Raw genomic sequence first — 16,471 nt, 5'->3', positions numbered from 1 at the left:
AGTCAGCTCAGTTGACCTGCCGAGCCAAGGTCACAAGTCATTTTGACCCGGCTGAGGTAACTTGACTCGGGAACTTGGACAACTCACCCAACTCACAGCAAGTCTCATTACTATGATATAAACTACTAGAATATATGTTAAAATGTGTGCTATACTACACTATAGTATATATTTTAATCCATAAACTGAAAAACAAGGATTAATATAATTATTAAAGACAATAAACGAAAGCCAAAAAAAACTAAATCAAAACTAAAGACCAAAACTAAAAAACTATAAACAAATATCAAGACACGCACTAGCAAACCTATTAAAAACACAAATGAATACAAAAAATTTTAAAATAGTGCATAAAAAATGCACAAATACAAGTGTCTATATGTGTGTGTGTCTGTATAGAAATATATACATATATGTGCATACGTGTATATATATACACACATCTATACATATATATATATAACTCTATACATATATGTATATGTGTGTGTGTGTATCAAGGTTGTACAAGGACAGGGGTATTTGAGTAATTCAGGTGTGGCTATGACTATTTTTCAAAATAGGAGATGGAACATCAAATTCTTTTTTAAATATAATTTAATATTTTATAGAAAATCTGAAAAATATGAGTCATGATAATGAGTTTTCAAAACAAGTGATAAAGTGCAGATGTAATGATGTCTTCAATTTCAGATTTGCAATATGTTTGTAATAAATAATATATGCAAAACGTATAGATGCATAATAGAGAAGGCAAACATTAAATATGAACAAGAAGATCATAAATCATATAACAATGACAGTTGCAAATGTTAAACTTCTGACTTGAACAGTGATAAAGTTTACTGTTAATGAGTATTGTATATTGTATCAAAAATTTAAACTAATTACATAATGAACTAAGCTTGATAAACAAGAAGCTGATAGGCAAACAAAAATGAGAAATTTTAATCAAGGTCCTTAGCTATGATGCTCTCCATTGAGCAATCACCGAGTATCCAATACTGATGCAGAGCCTCACCTTGGAAAACTCAGGAGGAAATGAAACACTCAACCGAGTTGCTTCAAGGGGCACATACACCCTCCAAGATCAAACTAAAATCAAACTCTGCAATTAACTAACTGATTCTCTTTATACATATTTGAATGAGAACATGCAACATGAACTTCAGGAATGATTAAAAACTCCTGCAGACTATTAACAAACTGATTTTTTCAATACCCAGTGAAAATTGACATGGCGACATGAACTTTCTTAACCTCCTGTCGCCCCATTTCGATTTTTTGCATCAAATTAACTTAGGTCAACCCAACTTTTCCAAAATGTAAATAGAAAAACGTGCATGGATTTAACAACTCTGAAAAGAAAACTGAATATCCGAAAATATACAAATTGTTTTCTTAAATCAATGGCAACTACATTTAACTTCTCTCCGCATCTCTATGCATGAAATTAAAATCTGAAAACCAGGTCAGCCAGTAAAGATAACCTCTTTAATATGACTCAAAATTGCAATCTCATGCTTCAATTTGATATTTTTCTCCCTCACATGCAACCATCAGATTTAACATATCGGTGAATAGATGAACACATTCACCCGATTTAAAATCTGAATTCCGCGCGGCTATGATCAGAAATAAAAGACCCAAAAAACAAAATAAAAACAGAAATAATATAATACATAACTCTTCTGTGATCTTAGGAATCGATCACAGAGAGTTTAAACAACTCCCATCAAATGATGCGACTCTCAAAACCACTAAAGTCTACACTCACAGTTCAGGAAAATTGTGTACAGCTTGAGTTGGCCTAGTGGTGGAGAACTTGTACTCTTGAAAGAGAGGTCACAAGTTCAAATCCCACTGGGGGGTAGGGTATGTACGCCTCGTTTGTAGTGCCAAGCACCTCTCGAAAAAGAGTACGAGGTAGTCCCATATCACTGTCACCATATGTAAACCCAAAAACTATAGCATAGTGTCATGGACTATAAAACCACCTTTCCTTTTTCCTTTCAACAATTTTCAAAACAGCAAATTAATTTTTATTTTATTTTTTCCAAAAATCCATTGACATGTTGCTGTTCTAAAACAAAACCATTAATTTGGAAAAGTCACACTAAAAACATAGATTCACCAAAAATAAGAAAAAAAAACTCAAACTTTCTATTTCTCTTCCACTCAATCTGATCTCCTTTACATTCAAAAATCTGCCTTTTAAAATACTTTCCCATCTCTTCTATTGGAAATCTGAAACATCCACAATAAAAACAAAAAACTGAAACCCATTTTGGAATCATGAAAAATCAGATTTCAGAATCTGCCACTAACTCTTCCAGCTGTTGGAAGTTTCCCAAATTTATCGATTTCTAGTTGGATTAATTATTTAAAACACACACACAAAACTCTTAAAGAAAACTGACTCAAACATAAAACTGAAATTACTTTGTCCTAAGTGGCTATAATTGGAGAGTTTATATGATTGTTATTCCATTTATGCCACCACATCATAGGACATTATTACAAACATCAAAATTTAAACACACTTTAAAACATAACATTAAATTTTTGCACAACTTCCTGTCGCATTTTTAATCCTGTTAGTTCCTGTAGCAGAAACTGTCAAGCCTGCCACTGCAGCAGGTACTTGGGTACACGCACTAGTATCTGATATGCCTCCCAGGGGTATAGGTACGAGTTCCCATGCAACATAGATATATATGTATACACACACACACACACACACACACACACACACATATATATATGCATATATATACACACACATACATTTGTATAAAGGACAAATACATGAAACTAGAAAATAACAAGAAGCAAATAAATTAAAATAAACAAAATATGACGAAATTGGAACAAAAAAATAGAGCAAAAACTTAAGGGGACCACCAAACAAATGCAACACCAAAGCAAACAAAGAAGATAAGGGAAACAAGAATAAATGCCAAAAGAAAAAAGGGGCAAGAAAAGAGAATAATGAGAAGAGAAGGTAAGATAATTTTATTAATCTCTAACAAAAGACCAACCAAAGGGCCCAAGGGACTGCTAAAACAAAGCAATAGCACACCAAACAACAAGAGCACCAAATGGTGTCCAAGGAAAGAGACAAAACAAAACAACAAGAGAAAGACCAAGACGAAACTGTCAAACCACGACAACTCCACTAGTTGCTCTGAGCAATCGGAGGCCTCTAGGAGTGCTGGAAGAAGGTTGTTGCTGAATGAATTATCTGCAAGGTCTCACATCCTTGGGAGGCTTGGAAGGGGGATCAAACGACCGATTAGTGCTAGAGTAGCGGGGCGGCCACCATAAAGTATGAGGTGATGAGCTGATCAAAGTTCGGTCTCAAGGGGAACAGCCACTAAAAGGTGGTCTTGGAGCCTCCGTGTCTCTTGGAGCGAGGCACCTCTAATCCATATATATGAAAAAGGAAGGACAAGACAAAGCCTCCTTGAACAAACAATAGTATCTCCCCCTTATCTCGTACTAGATGGGGCAATAACAAATGAATTGGGTCTCTGTCTCAACCACCCTCATGCCACAGAGCTAGCAGATCCTATCCTTCCTATCCAAATGAAGGTCAATTTGAATGCGGAGCTTATGTGAGCCCACTCTGAATAAACCAAGAGAGGTGCAGAGCGCATGAAATCAAACATGAGACAAATATAGAGGGTAAACAATGATCTTGTCTTGTAACTCAAGAAAGTGCTCTTCATAGATGTCATCCTAAAGTGAAGCCCCTCGAGGGGACTAAACAAAGTGGTGAGAATATATTGCATGTAGATGTTCATCCTAACATGCATGTTCAACTCTTGTTGGGATGGAAAGAGATGAGAGGAGATGTCTAAGGAATACTAGAAAGGAGGAAGACGATCAATATCGATCCCGACTGACCCCAGAAGAGTCGAGAACTGAGCGAACCAACAATGAGCCCACCTAGTGGGGCTCGGAGCGCTCAATAGCCTCTAAGGAGCAGTAGGTTAGGTAAGAGTACCTCTGACGTCCCGTATATGAGTCTGCAAAGCACCATAGGCCATGTAAGAACCAAACCAAATCGAAGATAGACCCAAGACTTAAAGGATTGACCCAAACTCAGCAAGGACAATACTATACGGAGAAAGTTAACTACATTTGACAATCCACCGAAGGAGAAGAGTCCGGACTCTCTCCACTGACATCCAGTCCGACTCAAGTAAAGATTCAGACCATATAACACAATTGGTCTAATCAATGTGTCCAAAAGAATCAGCTTGGACATCGTATCTCGAAAGTGGTGTTTGAAAAATTCTCTCAACGAGGGCCAAAGAGCCATAACCCTTGAAAATATAAGGCTGAACTGTCGATCTCATGCTCAAGTGAGGGCCAGAATCCTTAAACCCCAACTATTTGTAAAAAGAAGTAATCTCAATCTTTGTGCCCTAGAATGAAAAATGGAGGTCAGAGGTCATAAGACAATTGAAGACCATCACCTTTGTCTTGCCTAGGTTCACTGTCAACTATTGTAAATTGCATAAAGACGCCAAGCAAGCCCCTAGAAGAAGAGGCCAAAAGGACCACCTCATTCAAAAAAAGAAAGACATAGATTAAAACCTCGTGTAAGGAGCAGCTATTCCCGAGGAGGGAGTGCGCATAAAGAAACCCCTCCAACTCATCAATGTAGACTCCAAACAAAGTTGGAGACAAAGGGTAGCCCTGCCTCACCCCAATAGTGCTACGAATGAAATCTGACATCCCCTGAGGGGTCTTGATGCAACTAACCACTGTCTCGTAGAGTCTCATGATGGTCATCAAGAGTCTCCAAAATACCAATGTCATGCAATCTCTAGAAGAGAAAAAAGTCAAGAACCAAAGCAAGGAATAGAGAAAACCCAACCGCAAACGCTAAACCAAAAACAACCCTACCAAAACTAAAGAATAAAGAAAAGACGAGAAAGAAAAGAATAGAGACACAAAAATCCTAAAAGGAGAAAGACTTGTTGAAATTAGCACATGAAGGGAACGAAAATGGAAAAAGGAACTAAAGAAAGCAAACAAAGAAAAAGGAAGGACAGGAAAAAAATGAAATAAAACATAGAGCAAGCCCGAGGGGGGGGACCAAGAAAGAATCAAGGATGATGGTGGTTGTCAAGCATGCCTAATAGAGGTTGTCAAGAAACGCTTATGGACCATCCTTCATCTCGATTGAGGTTAATGGGATGGTAGTTGATTTGTATGGGCTCCTTAAGCTTCCCCTTGAAGTAGTTCTCCTCCTTGGACAGGATTTGGGTGATCTCCAAGTGGATATGATGTTTGGCAGAAGACGAGTGCTCTGCTATAGCAGATTTGTGGACCCTGTCGTGCTTGATGTCATGATGTCAACACTATGCTCTCATATTCTGGTGTGGAAACAATGGCTTGTTTCACCTATAAAGGTTATGCCACAGGGGCAAACTATCTTACAAACTCCAAAGTCTAGAAATAAGTATTTGGAGTCTTTGAGCGGGGGAACTTAACCGAGAAAGGGGTTTAAAGGCAACATGAAGGCCCTTTCACGTCAATATTTTGGCAATTCTTTGGGAGATGTCATCCACAAAAGGAAGGGAGGCAAGCTCAGGGAGGGTTTAGGAATAGTGGTGCAAAGATAGAAGGACTTGGCATGGTTAAGAGCCTTTGAGGTTTGCTTATGAGAATACCCTTTCACCGTGAAGACTTGGAAAAGATATGAGTTGGTATGGGTGGCCTTACAAAACACATGATAACCAAAAGTACCTAACTTCAAGATGAGAACATCAAGGAAGGGTAACCAGTTATTAGACTCAAACTCTTTAGTGAAGAGAATGTCGGGGGCCAAGTTGTTGACATACTTGTGAAACTCTTCGAGTTTTTCAAGCCTATGTAGCAAATATACACTGGTGTCATCAACATATTGCTTCCACCATTTGAGTTTGAGGGGAAAAAAGTCAAGGACCATCCCCTCAAAATGCTCCTGATAGAAGTTGGCTATGCCACAGGAGAGGGCCATCTCTTCATCTATCTTTTGAGAGAAGCTTGGTCTACATCTTTGTCGTCAGTAAATAATAAATATAGTATCAGGATGTATGTCGTTGGTATAAGGATGTATGCCGTCGATATCAAAATGTATGTCGTCGGTATCGAGAAGGTTCTTGTGTATCGGGATGTGTGTTTCGGGAAGGTTCTTATTGTGTAGCCAACATGTTGTATCTGGCCGACAGATACCTTCGAGAAGGTTCCTCGGGATGTATATATACACCACTTCAGGATCATTGTATCATCAGATATCATAAGCATAATGTAATATCTGGCGTATGCGAATGATAGGAGTTCTGCTATTCTTACTGCTATTCTGATCTATTGTCTGCATGCATTTATTTCTTTACCAATATGGTAAACATTTGGCGCCGTTGCCCGATGGACTTGGAAAGGCAGGCGAATGAAGAGTAATGCCGAATCAACTAAACAAGAATAAGAACAAGCTAAAGGAAAGGGACGAAATACACACAGCACAAGGAAATCTAATTTTGGCAGAGCAAGCCGAATGCAGAAGGAGGTTCCAAAAGATTGCTGACAGACACAAAAGCGCGAAAAAATTGTTGGAGGAGACTCGACAGCAGGTGGAATTGGTGGAAGAAGCAAGGGAGGAGTTTCTGAACCTGCATAAGCCGAGGGAAGAGAATCTAAACGGAAGAGGATTGACTCGCATGGCTTCGAGGATTGAGCACGAGCGTGAACTCTTCATCCGAGATACACTTCTGGAACGGACAACTTCGGTTGACAAAAACCCTTCTTCACCAAATCACACGACTATCGAAAATAGCGTAGGTGTACAGAACAGCGCGGGTGTGCAGAGCAGCGCAGGTGTACAGAACAGCACGCGAGTGCAAAACAACGCAGGTACACAACAACACCCTCAACTTCGAATAGTAATGGCATGACCAAAGGAAAAGTTGCCAAAATTCGATGGCGATGGGGCAACTGATCCGATCCATCATTGTAAAACATTTGAAACGATTTGGAGGGCGAATGGCATAACAGATACAAACGAATGGATCTGATAGTTTCCGACAACCCTATGGGGTGTTGCAATTGATTGGTTCATCAATACAGATCCACAAAAATTAACCACTTGGGACGACCTTAAGAAGGAGTTTACTGCCGAATTTCAACTGTTGCGCGACAACAACGAAATTGTCGCGGAGATATACAATACAAAACAAGGGAAGAATGAAACAGTCCGAGTCTAAGCCAGGAAGTTGAAGGACTTGATCAATAAAATGGAAAATAAGCCGGCTGATGGGTTACAGAAAAGATGGTTCATTGAGGGCCTACACCCGAAGTTGCGAAAGAAGATGAAGATTGTGCCGCCATCATCATACACTGAAGCATACAATCGGGCAATGAACCTAGAAAGTGAACAGAAGACGAAAAAGAAGAAGAGTAGCTCGTCTGATTCAAATGATGATGCATCTTCAAAAGAGGAGAGCAGTGATGACGAAAAGGACAGCAAGAAGGTTCGTGCCCTCCAAAAAGATATGATTCGGATGATGAAAGAATTCAATAACATCCAGAAGGAGACCAAGGGAAATGAGCTACGATGCACCGAGTGCAAGAAAGAAGCCATACGAAGGGATCTTGCCCGAAAGACCAATTTTGCGAGATTTGCTAAATCATGGGACATTCGACAAAGGAATGCCCTTTCAACTTGAAAACAAGAGCACCGCAGCAAGTATTCCTCACACAAGAGGCATCCACGTCAGGAGGGAGCGCGAACGCCAGTACGGAGGGTGCCATGTCAAGAGGATACAGAAATAATCGACGAAGTCAAAACAACAACAATGGCAACAACAATAATGGCAACAAGAGTCGAATTCAGTGCGATGCAAACGACCGACCCATAGTTCAACGCCACGCATGTAATTTGTGGGGCCACTTTGCCCAAGATTGTACAACGGCAAACACACTGAAGTTATTGTGTAGGTGGTGTGGTCCGGGAGACCATGAGGATGCTAAGTGCCCGAAGTCGGGAGTAAATTTGATCATCGTCAGGACGAACGAAGAAGAGGTTCTGGCCATCACACGGAAGCAAGCGAAAGTATACCCTGATCCAACAGAGGAAAAGAAGAGACTGGAGGAAGCACAGGTAGAGATCTAGAAAGCAACGCAGGCAGAGAAGGCACACCTAAAGGACACTACTGGTACCTCCGCACGCAACTGTGCAAAACAGAACATCGTACGGCAAATATTACAAATGGAGGTACCTATTAAGATAAATGGTCTGTTGCTCACTATGCCTCAATTCCGTACGGCACTCACGAATATAGCTCCAACTGTTAAGCTACCAACAGAGCAAGGAAGGGAGAAAAAAGGCGGCACAAGTGTAGAAGATCCGATATTGCTAGCCCTCTCATCCGGACACCATCCGGCAGTTGTCAAAATGGGAATCCTCGGGACTGTTCTGACAAACACGATTATGGACGGAGGGTCCGGTGTCAATGTGTTACCAGAGGACACTTGGAAAAGGTTGGGACAACCGACGTTGTGTCCACCTACATTCCAATTATTAAGAGTGGACCAGCATGGAATCAAACCATTGGGAGTCCTGACAGCACAACCAATGACGATTGGAACACAGACGTTCCTACTCAACTTCGTCGTCATTCCGCTGAAGAGGAGAGGGTATGACGCTATTTTGGGCTGTGGATGGCTAGTGCAAGCAAGGGTAGCACAACTGGAAGAAGAATACTCTATCAATGGAGCACGAAGGCAGAAGATTCATAATTGACCTACACACACAAATGATAGGTGAGGAGGCAGCGTCGTCAGACTTAGAAGGTGAAAGCAAGAATGATGACGAGGGGAAGAAGAGAATGGAACCTGATAAAGAGGGAGTATTGAGACTAGAAGGAGGGTCGAGTGAGGACGATCTAGACTCGTTGAACGGCCTTTTTCAGTGGCAGAGGGAGGATTACGAGCTCTTTTCGAGCTATAATATGTTAAGGGTCGACGAAGGTAAGAAAGTAGAAGGAAATGAATGTCCAAAGGAATATAGAGAAGTGAAAGAAGGAAAGGCGATTACGGCTGAATCTGAAAAGAAGAACACACAGTACGAACCCAAAAGAAGAAAAGATTCCACCATACGACTGCACAGAAAGGAAATGTTACGTCAAACCACAAATATAGCAGAAAGGTGTCGGCAGCAAGGAAAACACATCATACGGTCTGCACAGGAAACAAAGAGGAAGGGTTTAATAAAAGTTGCAGCAATACGAAATGGAGGTGTTATTGACGGCAAGAAGGGGCAGCCGACAAAGTCCATGGTACCGAGCTTCGGGAACAAGGCACAATGGGCCACGGAGGTGACACGGAACAAACACAAAGCGTGGCATGATAAACACCTGAAACTAAACAAGTTCCAACCGAAACAATTGGTGTTTAAGTATGACGGACGAAACGAGATCAAACCAAGCAAGTTTCGAGTGAAATGGGTCGGGTCGCACCAAATTCGAGAAGTGGGTGATAATAGAACAATAAAACTATGGATGCTAGATGGAAAGGAAGTGGCCGACACAATGCATAGGTTGAAGATGAATGTATACCATGAAAGCAATAACGCACCTCTGTGGACGAACAACTGAGAAAAGAACGATTGTACGCACTGTATATATGTAAATATTGTACATATGTAAGATAAATAAGGAGAGTTAATCAAAAAAAATGAAAAAAAGAAAAAAAGAAAAAAGAGTTGAAAAAAGGGGTAAAGGAGAAATTTCGTACGGCATTGTACAGCACTGTACGGCATCTTAAGATAACCACCACCATATGACATTTTATATAATGAACATGAACCGTACGGCATTCCAAGCAAAGCACCGTACGGCATATTGTTTGCATCACTAACACCATACGGCATGAAGGTGTGTCACCGTATGGCATGAAGATGTGTCACCGTACGGCCATCATGTGCACGGCAGTATGTAGCCACCGTATGGAGATTAAGACATTATATTGAAGGCAGTTGGACCATACGGCATATTGGAAAGGGAGCAATACCCATACAACCCTCCAGAAAGAACAACACGGTATAGTATGCAGTCATGACAGGCTTATAAAGGCTTGAAGTACAGTGTTCAATGACAGTGAACCGTACGGCATTACTGAGTCCTCCAGGTACGGCAGCACAAGCATGATTACTGTACGTCTTTAAAAGCTTAGTCGACCAACATAGAGCCAAGGGTTTCCGAAGGTCATTATAGCAGCATATGTTCATCAGTCACGACTTGTCTTCCATGATCTTGAGTTGGATTTGGAGTTGGCGTTCGAGGGCATTCGTTCTTCAGATCATCTACAAGAGGGTTTGTGCTCGTACATGCAGGAGTATCAGTACAGATACAAAAGAAAGCTGACAGGAGGTTTTGTAAAAAAAAAAATGTCAACAAATCAAGAATGCTCAGAATGAGTAACGGATGATGCCAAAGGGAAGGGGAAGCACCAGCGATTGCCAAAAAGAGTGTGAGATCAGAAGAAATCGCAAAAATAGTGTGTTCCATGCATTTTTGTGTGGGTTTCGGAGTGCTAATTTGGTCTTGGCGGCGAGGGACACTGCCCCTCGACCCCGCCCTGTATCGCGACAGGGAGCACGCCCGGGGCGCTGCCCCTCAACCCCCCTGGGGGCATTGCCCCCTAGACCCCCATTCGTTGCTGTTATCAATCGTGGAAAGTGTTAGTCGAGGTACCGGCTTCACCAGGGGTGGAGGATCAGAGTGCAGCAACAACAGAGAAAGTAGATGAAGGGGTGCAGGAGGTGTCAGACCCTCTACCAGTAGCGGAGGAGCAGGATAAGGATGTTCGTTCTTGCCTTGCTGACATCACAGAGAGAAGCAAGTTCCTGGCAGAGTTGGTGCTTACAGAGAGAAGATGGGCAAAGGCTGGGCAGGAAGCTCGGGAGACGGTGGAGAAGGCTCGGGAGGAGATGGCCAACTGACTTGCCACCCAGCAAATTGCATGGGAAGCAGAGCGAATAGCCCTATTAGCATAGCTCGAGAAAAGTGCACGAGGGAAGCAGCAGGTGGAACAACGGGTAGCAACAGCGGAGCAATGTTTCGTAGAAGCCCTTCAGGAGAAGGACTTAGCGAAGAGGGCTCACGATCAGAAAGAAGCTGAGTGTCAGGAGGTTGCATTGATGCTGAAAGAAGTAGTGGAAGAGAACTCTCAGATCAGAGCTGATTTGAAGGTCCGGACAGATCAAGTGTATCCGCTTCGATGCAGCCGGTCTTCACAGTCTGAGACACAACATTCTGGTTCATGATGTCTATGTCTATGTTGTTTTTTATGAATAAATGTAGTTAGTTGTTTGTTTGAGTTTTGTTGTGTGGTCGTCCGGAGACAACTTTTTTTTTGGGGGGGGGATGATGTCGTCAATAAATATAGTATCAAGATGTATGTCGTCGGTATCAAGATGTATGTCGTCAGTATCAACCGACAGGGTGTGTATCAGGATGTATGTCGTCAGTATCGGGAAGGTTCGTGTAGCGGGATGTGTGTTTTCGGAAGGTTCTTACTGTGTAGCCGACATGTCATATGTGGCCGACAGATACCTTCGAGAAGGTTCCTCGGGATGTATATATACCCCCCTTCAAGATCATTGTATCATCAGATATCATAAGCATAATGTAATATCTAGCGTATGTGAATGATAGGAGTTTTGCTATTCTTACTGCTATTCTAATCCATTGTCTGCATGCATTTATTTCTTTACCAGTACGGTAAACAATCTTATGTTGCTACATATCCTACACTCTCTAATCCTGATGACGGATCATGGAGTGTGATCTAAAACATTGATAACAAAAATACATACACAATTCAAGCTAGAGATGAATTTAAATTCAAAAAGGGCTATGGAAATCTGATAATGTTACTCCATGATTGTCGATTATGTTTATTTCAATGTGTGTTGAATTGTTGCTTTGTAATATATTAAGTTTCACTGCAAGTATGTTATCCCCTTAATTGTCTACTTAATTGAAATCGATTCTTCCATTAGATAATATGCAATTCGGTCAACACTATAACAATCAATAGGTTGTTTCTTGCAAGCTCTTTGATTAAGTAAATTGATCTACATACTCATAGTTGGATTGTTGATGATAAGCCATTGATTCATCTCTATAATTGCAGAAACTTATTCCACATTGATTACCATGCAGTTGAAATATTATTCTAAAAGATTGTTTCAGCTCAATGCCAATAGGTGAATTGTCTCCTAGCCTTGGCTTACTTGCAGCTTCCATTCCAAATAATTATTTCCACCATCTCATCAATACATGATAACATCTGTTTTGCATTCCCAACTACTCCAAAAAGAAAACAAGTTCCGCATGGCATCAATAGCGAGCCCCTGTTACATGGGCAATTGGTTCAATATTAGATTAGTTATTGAATGAGCAAGACATTCATTTCTAGTTTACAAAAACAATGTTTCTATTACGAAACAATCATTAGAATTAGAAACATTCAAATAACATCAAAATCATTACAATTTGAAAGAATCTAATATTTACAAGATTTTACAATATTGATCATTAAATAATAATAAACAAGACATTATAGAGATATTATTTTAATACCCTTCCTTAATGGTTAATCTATCTACTACACCAAGGAACCTCCTGAACTTAACAAACTTCTCTAGAAAGAGGGACTTGGTAAGAATATATGTAGTCTAGTCCATTGTAGGAACATACTGCAAATCCATGAATCCATCTTCAGCCAGTTAGCAAATCAAGTGACAATGAAAGCCAATAGGCTTCGTCCACTCGTAGAAGACTAGATTGTTGGCGAGTTTGAGCACTCCTTGATTGTCACATAAGAGGGGTTAAGGCCCTACATTTGGATGTCTATAAGCATCTTGCAAGTCAAACTGGCTCGCAAGTTGCATCAATTGTTCCCAATATTTAGCTTATGTCAAGGAAAGAGATACGACCTGCTCCTTTTTATTGGTACAAGTGAGAGTACCGATGCCCAAACTGAAGAAGTACCTAGAAGTGGACTTTCTATCATCAACAAAGCCTCCTCGTTCGAATTTGTGTTCCTGATGAGTCTAGTATCTTCGGTTTGTCCACAAAGGATACCAAAGTCTATTGTTTCCTTGACAAAGCAAAGGATGTGTTTAGCTATAGCCTAATGATCTAAAGTAGGAGCTGTCAAGAAGCGAGATATATAACTCATTGAAAAGCTTAGATTAGGTCTACTACTGGTGAGATAAATTAAGCTACCCACTAGTTGCCTAAGTGAGGATTCATTCTCAACTGAAGAACTACATTAGATTGATAACTTCATACCAAACTCCACCAATGTAAACATAGGGTTAGCAATCCTGTATTTTGAATTTGTCTAACAAAGCTTGTGCATACTTAGACTGAGGAAAAAAGATGCCATGAGACTATTGCTAGAACTCTACACCTAGGTAGTAGTACAAAAGTCCAAGGTCAGGCATGTTGAAAGACTACCATAAATTCCATTTGATTCCCTGAATCAAAGATGTCAAGCTATCAGTGATTATCAAATCATCAACATATATAACCTAAAAGGATGATATTACTAGTAGTAATCTTTAAGTAGAAAATTGAGTCTAAAAGACTCCTCTAGAAACCCTTATTTGTGAGGTATTTATCAGTGTTCATGTACCATGCCCAAGAAGAAGCCTATTTTAAGTCATAGAGTTCTTTCACCAGTTTGAGTACCCGGTGCTCTTACTGACAGCCTTGAATCCAAGATGTTGCGTCATGCAAAGCTCTTCTTGTAACTCGCCATTTGGGAAAGCACTCTTGAGGTCCATTTGATGGACCTTCCAACCACATTGAGCTCTTATGGCTGGGACTAATCTAATTGTGACATATTTGTTGTCTGAGCAAATTTCTCCTCATAATAAATCCCTTCACACTAAGAACAGCTTTTGGCAACGAGACAAACCTTGTAGTTATCTAAAGTACCATTAGCCTTGTATTTAACCTTATAGACCCATTTGCATACAATGGTTGTCTTCCCTCAAGGAAGATCTGACAATACCGAAGTATTATTCTTGCCAAGATGTGGTGCTCAGTATCCATAGCTTATTCCCACCCAAATATCCCTTTCACCTCTATGTATATTTGAGGCTCGTATTCACTGTGAATGTTGGCCATAAGAGAAGAACTTACAAGATCAGAAGGTTTTCTCTTCTTCCAAGTAGTTCTACCCTCGATGAGCTCATCATCATGAAGATCACCAATTGTCTTAGTCCACCATTTAGGTCAAAGAGTAGAACAGGATCAAGTTTCATCAAACAAAAGATCAAATGAATCCAAAGGAAAATTAGATGGTGCAACTACATTCTACATGTTCTCACAGTATAAGGGACAGATGAAGGTGCAAATACTAAAACAACTAAAGCCCTTCCATTAGGTGGAATATGTACCTAACGAAAGACGGACACCCAAACCTTGAGCCTGGAGAGGTTGGTTCTCCAAACCCATAACTAGAGGAGAGAGCTTAAATGGCTTTCGTTCCTTGTCAAAGACCACATCACAACTAAAGATGAGATGATATGCCTTAATGTCAACAACTAAATAGGATTTTATATTATCAGTTGATTAACATGAAATTCTGGTTCTTGGCATCCAACTTGGTGCGCTTTTAGCATCAAGGATCCAAACCACAGTAGAGTCAAAAAAAAAAAAGATGATTGATTCTGGGCTTACAACCTGACTAGGTTGAGCTTTCAAAGTCTTTTTCTTAATAGCTACTGTAGGAGAGTGATTCAGAAGATAAACAACAATGTAGAGTACTTCGGCCCAAAATTTCTTTGGAACACTTGCGTTCAAGCATAGAGCGGGCCATTTCGGTGATCGTGCAGTTTCTCCACTCAATGACATTGTTTTTCAAAGGGGTGTAAGATGTTGTTAATTGACACTTTATGCCATGTTGTTCACAAAAATGGGAGAAGAGAGAACGGAATTTTCCCCCATTGTCAATGGTAAGGGTAACAATATGTTGACCAGACTCTTTTTCTACAGATGCTTTGAACTTTCGACACAAAACAAAAACCTCTAATTTTTAATGAAGGAAATACACTACCATTTTACAACTGAAATCATCATTAAAAAGTAAGAAATTCCTCAACCCAATAATAGTAAAGTACCACAAATATTAGCATGGACCAGTTGTAGTACCTTAGAAGCTCTCCAAGAGTCATCATCTAAAAATGGAGTTTGATATTGCTTCCCAATCCAACATGCTTCACAAATTCCGAAGTTTTGGGTCTAAAGCTTCAATAATCCAATGACAAGATCTTCTAGAACAAGTTGAGAAAGATAGTGTGTATTTAAGTGCCCATGTTGTTGATGCCAAAGTGTACTTATTGAGAAGCTCTTGGTTGTCATTATAAGATTTGAAGAATCACCAAAGTCAACAAGTCTAAATAGACCATGATCGTCAAGACCCACAAAAACACTAGACTAAGTCTCTCAATCAATGATACTGCACTAATGTGAATTGAAGGTTACGTCTATCCGAGGAATGCCCCAGAATTTGACTAACTAGGAGAAGGTTGAGTTTCATTCCTAAAACATAGTATATGTTGGGGAAAATCGATTTCCTCCCTCCAAATTGAATCTATATATTTCTCTTTTTGACAAAAATGTACTCTTCCCATTCTCCAAAAATAACTAAATCTAAGAATGGTTGAAAATCTGTGAACCAATCCCAACAATGAGCGAAGTGGCAGAATGTACTAGAACAATGTAGCAAGTACAAGAATTAACATGTTCCAAAATTCATTTAGCCATGAAGGCGTAAAAGGAAAACCCGTTCTACTCAGTGTGCTCTGCTACATTTTCTTTAGATTGTGAATCACTTTGCTTGGCATGTGAAGCAAAGCGTTTACGGCACTCAAGTTTCATATGACCAAACTTAAGGCAAAAGTTGTATTGAATCTTCTTCTTTGAATAATCTGACTTCAGAGTAGAGAATGTTTGCTAAGAAGACTAAGGACAGTTGGTCGCAAAGGCTTGTTCTCTGAAAGATGTTGAGAAGGACTGTTGAATTGTTGTTACCAACAATCATGTTGTAAGAGCATTGTGCATGGATCAAAAAACCTTGAGTCAACATTAGTTGAAAAAATGTTGAGAATCTCAAAAAAGTGCTCATAGGAAGACGGTAGACTTTTCAGAGTGATCACCATAATGTCTTCTTCGATTTTGCACCCAATTGCTTCTAATTGATCTTGAATGCCCTTGATTTTAATGATGTGATCCTACAAGAACAACAATTCATCCATCATGATCGTGAAGAGCATGTTCTTTGAGAAGAATGTACAGCTCTTATCAAAGGTTTCATGCAATTCTTTTTGCTGAAACCAAATTCCTGCAGTTGTTTTGCCAAAAGGAACTTGTGGAAGTTAATCATCAAACCTGAGAGTTTA

At 40.0% G+C, this 16,471-nt stretch overlaps 1 protein-coding gene across 12 annotated transcripts in view; it reads right to left on the bottom strand.

Moving 5' to 3' along the window:
• LOC149575506 (putative receptor-like protein kinase At5g24010) overlaps positions 1–16,471 on the bottom strand; it is a 152,651-nt gene that overhangs the window by 114,503 nt on the left and 21,677 nt on the right. Inside the window, exon 1 of one of the 12 annotated variants that reach the window (XM_089815251.1) lies at positions 12,212–12,234. The exons of 10 other annotated variants lie outside the window; for them this stretch is intronic. In XM_089815251.1, coding sequence (XP_089671377.1) covers positions 12,212–12,214 — 3 coding nt within the window. In that variant the 5' untranslated portion in view covers positions 12,215–12,234. Of the gene's footprint in view, positions 1–12,211; positions 12,235–16,471 lie in introns of those variants that run through there. One more of the 12 variants, XM_089815249.1, reaches the window with a different exon arrangement.

The sequence above is a fragment of the Cupressus sempervirens genome, chromosome 2, assembly GCF_028749045.1.
Source record: "Cupressus sempervirens isolate cs-2001-9-10 chromosome 2, ASM2874904v1, whole genome shotgun sequence".
Classification (NCBI taxonomy): Eukaryota; Viridiplantae; Streptophyta; class Pinopsida; order Cupressales; family Cupressaceae; genus Cupressus; species Cupressus sempervirens.
Note: the sequence above shows the minus strand (reverse complement) of the source record. Positions and strands in the feature narration are given on the sequence as shown.